We start from the raw sequence: 4,748 nt of genomic DNA, 5'->3' as shown, positions 1-4,748 counted from the left end.
TATGGGACAGTGTAGGAGCCAACTCTGAACAATACCATGATACCATACTCCAAAGTAAGAGATGCACTGTACCTTTCAAGCTTGAACCAGCAGAACAACGCAGCTCCAGCGCATTTGTGCCCTCTGACTGAGGGGGCAGTCGCTGTTTTGCACATGACTGCGCTGACTCAGGAGAGGTGGGTCAAGCTGACTGCTGCATTCAGCACCTTACCTCGACACCTCTCAGTGAGAGCTGGCAAATCTACACCTGGTGTCACCCATGGAGCAAAGCAGACCTGCGTAAACCCCATGCTAATGCTCAGACAATGCACAGAATTTACTAGCTTTTTTTTGTTTGTTTCTCTCCTTAAAACACAGAGAAGGGATTACAGGTACTGCTCAGCTTTAGAGATGGGAAACAACCAGCTGTAGTTCCATATTCTAAATTATATTTGTGGAAAGAGATTACAAAACAGTGCATTTCTTGTGCTTTTCTTTAAGTATCAGAACTCAATGGAAAAGTTTCAAGGAGCTAAATTCTCAGTACATTTTTCTTTTTTCCGGATTATCTGCTCAGGAGACACACAGCTCACTCACGTCCATCACAGCTTTCAGCAGCAGCTTTCAGATTCTTCAACACAAAGTCAATGGCAAGAAAAAAAAACGTACTGAGTTATGAAATAAGATCAATATCCAGTGTCCTGCTAATAAAGTCATATTTTAATATAAAATATTCATACAGCATACTCTACACCTCATTCTCTCTGCTAGCTGAATACTGTTACTGACTATTCAAACAGAAAAACTTCAACCACTTTGCTCTTCAATGTTTTGGAGGGACAATATGGTTTCCAGCAGCTACTTTGATCACAGTAGTAGGGGGAAAGGAAAGAGGGAAAGACTGAGGGTAAATGTTCCAAAACGTTATAGTAGGTTATGAGGTCGGCTGAAAGAGGGGAAGTTTTTCAGAATGTAAGGACTGATCCCACTCAGTGGAACACAAAACACCACACTCATTAGTGTTTCCACTAGAAAGTTCTCCTTCCTACACTGCAAGTCACCCCGTGCTCTCTTTCCGCCCAGTACAAAAACCTTTTTCCCCTCTAGAAACAAAACTTAGTCATTGCTCCCCTCTGTTGTCTTCTGCTCTTTCGGTTAGAGTTAAATAATAATTAATGTTGCTATAAAGATGAGTTAAAAACCCCAAACGCAGCCTTGGAGCCCGCTCATCAGGGTGTCATGTTTCAGGAAGCTGATTAATGTCCGTCAGTTTTGTGTCATTCAGGATTGCACGGATTCTCTCCAGGGAATCTGCCTGCCGGATCCGCTCCAGCTGCACCTACAGAAAACCAACGGCTGCAGTGAGCTGGTGAAACGTACCACCGCACGACCACAGACCCACCACCAGACCTGACCCAACAGGCAGTGTCAGCAACCCCTCGTGCCCTGTGCAAGCAGAAGAGAGATCAAATTATCATCAGCTGGAAAATGCAAGGCATGAAGGAGCACAAACTTAATTTAGAACCAAGAATGGGAGGAGAGAAGACAACAGGCAGTTGTGTTTTTACAGTAACAAGCCACTTTCTGGAGGAGTCGGGCAAGCCTTCATCACCACTCTGTGCTTTCCCTCGTAACGAGTCACTAATAACCACACTGGCCAGGCAAACGGGAGGGGATGTGCAAAGCAATGTAAACTTTCACAGAAAGAATGTAAAGGAAACACAGACCTGCCTAACACTTGCCTTCAGGTTTCTCAAGATCACAACTAAAATGCTCTTGGAGGAAATGTTCCATTTCCAAGATCACCACTTGCTTTTCTAATCATCTGTCTCAAGCAATTTCTTATAAGCTCTGATTGAGCTCCGTACTGAAGGCCTACTACACTACCTGCAAGTTTTGGAAGAGTGTGCCACACATCTTCAAAGTGGTGTCTAAGCTTTTGCTCTAAGAACTGCATAAACCAGTGCATGCAGTACGTTAAAAAAAAGATTATGACAAGCAAGAAGCAACGTCACCAGCCAGGAAAACTGAATGGTCTCCTTTGTGCTGCCTACTCCTCCAGAAACAGCCAGAACAAAAGAGGACAGTTCCTTATTGTCCATCCAGCTAAACTCTGTCTAGTAAACAATCTCTTGTATTCCTGTTTTAGTTTTCCAAATAAACCTGAACACTTGACTCAAAAAGACTGTATTTTTAATTCTGCTGAATTTTACCAAGCAGACTGGCCAAAACCTCAAAGAACACAGTGCTGAAATCCAGCACCTCCTTTGTGAGCAAGATTTCTGGTAAGCTGGAATGTGTGGGGGGGTGCAAATTCTAAAAACACAGACACTGAAGGTGAGATCAATCTCGCCTGGCTCCCTGAGGAGACAGTTCATCACTCTGCAAACACAAAACCTGCAGGTCTGTTCACACTCTCTACAGTGAACAGAAACAGAGATCAGCCTGACAAACTGGAATTAGCCTCGATGAACTCCCCTGCCAAAACTCCTTCCTTCAGCCACCACACAGTACCTCATGGCCAACAACAGGTTCCACTTTTTGGAGGAAATACAAGGATAGCAACAGTGACAATAGCGAGGATAAAACTTTCAGATAGTATAAATAGAAAACAGTAAATATAACACGAAGAACCATTTGACATATTCAGATCAAATGGGACCAGTTCTGTAGTCCTCAAAATTTTTGCACCCTAGTGATTTGCTCTGAAAAGTAACATACTGGAAAAACATGAGATGGACAATGAAATGCTAGAGTCCAAAGGTACCCTTATTTATGGCTCTCTACATCTCTATTATTTTTTAATAAAATAATTGTGTATCTTTGCTGCCAAGAACTGGTTGGAATCAAGTGATCAGTAAAAAAATCCCCATTAGTATTATTTAATACTAATATTATACTAGGAATACTCGATCACTCTATTATACTAATAACATCTAAAATAGTTCATAAATACCAAAAAACCAAAATTTACAACTGCTACTTCTAATTCTATACAGCTCTGGAGAAGTAAAGAAGCTAAAGGAGCACCTTACAAATTGATTGCACTTCCCTTACCTGAAGCGTCTGAGAAAGCTTTACAAAATCTCTCTGCACTTGCTCACTGACATCTAATTCAGTCTGCAACCGCTGAGCTTTATTCTTCTCTTCAAACACCAGCTGCTCAAGGTTTGCCTGAAGAGAAAGAGATTCTTTATGCTGTGCTTAAACTGAATTGAAAAAGGAGCAGCTTATATAAACTGATTAAACCATGATACTAGAGTAAAGCAGCATGGTTATTCTCAGAGTCCTGGCAAGAAATGAAACGAGAACTCTTTTTATACCTCAGTTTTCTTATACTGCAAAATCAGGGGCTAATACTCATCAGACAAACATTTGCATGATTAGATTGGTTAATGCATGAAAAAGCCCCATGTCTTTTAACAGCATTATGTCCAAGGATCCCAAAATAAAAAAGCAGGTTTCTGAGTTTTAATGGAACATGACCTGACCATAGATGAAGGGCAGTAATCTGCTAGTGAAAATCTGTCTTAAGTTTTAGTCAAAAAAGTCTTTGGTAGAGAGGGAAAAAAACCCCAACCCCCCAAATAAACAAACAAAAAAAACCCAACACTGAAAAAAAAAGAAGAGAAAAACATTAGATCACAATTAATTCATCTGACTGCCAAAGTAGGGCTCCTTCCTACAGCAACAACATTACATTTATTCAAAAGTATCAAAGCATTCAAACCCAGGTCTGGTTAGTCAGGAAGCTTTCTATATGCAGAAATGATACTGAAGCCAAACTTTGGAAGACAATCCAAAAGAGAGATTCAAGTTAGCAGCATTTCAGATGCACTGCTTTACAAGTCCAAGTGCAAAGTGACAGGGATGAGGATTTAAATCACATCCAATGGACATGACTGCCAGTTTTATCAACACTCAAAAGCTTCCTTTTCCATTATGTAGCGATACATTCTCTGATCACCGTAAAAGATGTACATACACTTCATATCCAGACATCATAGCTACCTTTGCTGCCGTCTCCTTCTTCAGCTGTTCTTCCAGAGTGTTTTTTGTTTCCTGCAGACTCTCCAGCTGCTGCAGGTTTTCCTGCGAAGAACTTTCCAACTACATTACAATAATAAAAGAAGTATTAACTAAAACTCCTAACATTTCAATTTCTCACAGTCCCTCCATACAGGAAGTATAGCCTAAGTGTTTTTCAAAGTACTCAAAAACAAACCTCAATAAACAGTCCTATGTATGCAGATATGTGTGTCTCTCTAGAACATTTCTTTCTCTCCACTTCTTTCTTTTTGGAGCTGGAGAGAAATGACCAAGCCTGACTTTAGGTTATTGCTAGGTAGCCTAATACTATTTAGGAATTAGTTAACCCAATATTTAGATTACAGATTAATAAACAGAAAAAACACCTTTTAAGGAACAGAACCATGAACGCGTCCCAGTCCTACAGTGACATCAATGCAGCTATTCTGTCCCTCAAAGATCCACGTGTGACCTTATGTGTTGCCTTTGAATGGCACCGAAAGCTACACAGGCGCAGGTACAACACAGTGCATCTGCACTCCTAGTTGATACCAAGAGTTGCAACAGACTGAGAGCATCCAGGACAGTGTCAGTGCCTTCAGTGAGAAAAGCTGTGCAAATACACAGACAGATGTTCCTTCTTACAGAAAGGATGTGTTACCTGTGCAAATAAGGCAGCCCTCCAGCAGCCCACAAGCAGGTCGAGACGAAGGATGAATAATGTGATGTGTTTCAGAATT

The 4,748-nt window shown here is 41.0% G+C and overlaps 1 protein-coding gene across 1 annotated transcript in view; it reads right to left on the bottom strand.

Annotated features, from left to right (window-relative positions):
- Positions 1-678: 678 nt before the first annotated feature.
- RABEP1 (rabaptin, RAB GTPase binding effector protein 1) overlaps positions 679-4,748 on the bottom strand; it is a gene marked incomplete at its 5' end in the record, with an annotated part of 18,841 nt that continues 14,771 nt past the window's right edge. The window contains 3 exons of the mRNA XM_010185535.1: positions 679-1,318; positions 3,037-3,153; positions 3,991-4,089. Of these exons, the coding sequence (XP_010183837.1) occupies positions 1,217-1,318; positions 3,037-3,153; positions 3,991-4,089 (318 nt within the window). The remainder of the gene's footprint in view (positions 1,319-3,036; positions 3,154-3,990; positions 4,090-4,748) is intronic.

This window comes from Mesitornis unicolor, unplaced genomic scaffold (genome assembly GCF_000695765.1).
Source record: "Mesitornis unicolor isolate BGI_N332 unplaced genomic scaffold, ASM69576v1 scaffold17655, whole genome shotgun sequence".
NCBI classification, from domain to species: Eukaryota; Metazoa; Chordata; class Aves; order Mesitornithiformes; family Mesitornithidae; genus Mesitornis; species Mesitornis unicolor.
The sequence above is the reverse complement of the archived record's forward strand: the minus strand, read 5'-3'. Positions and strand labels throughout refer to the sequence as shown.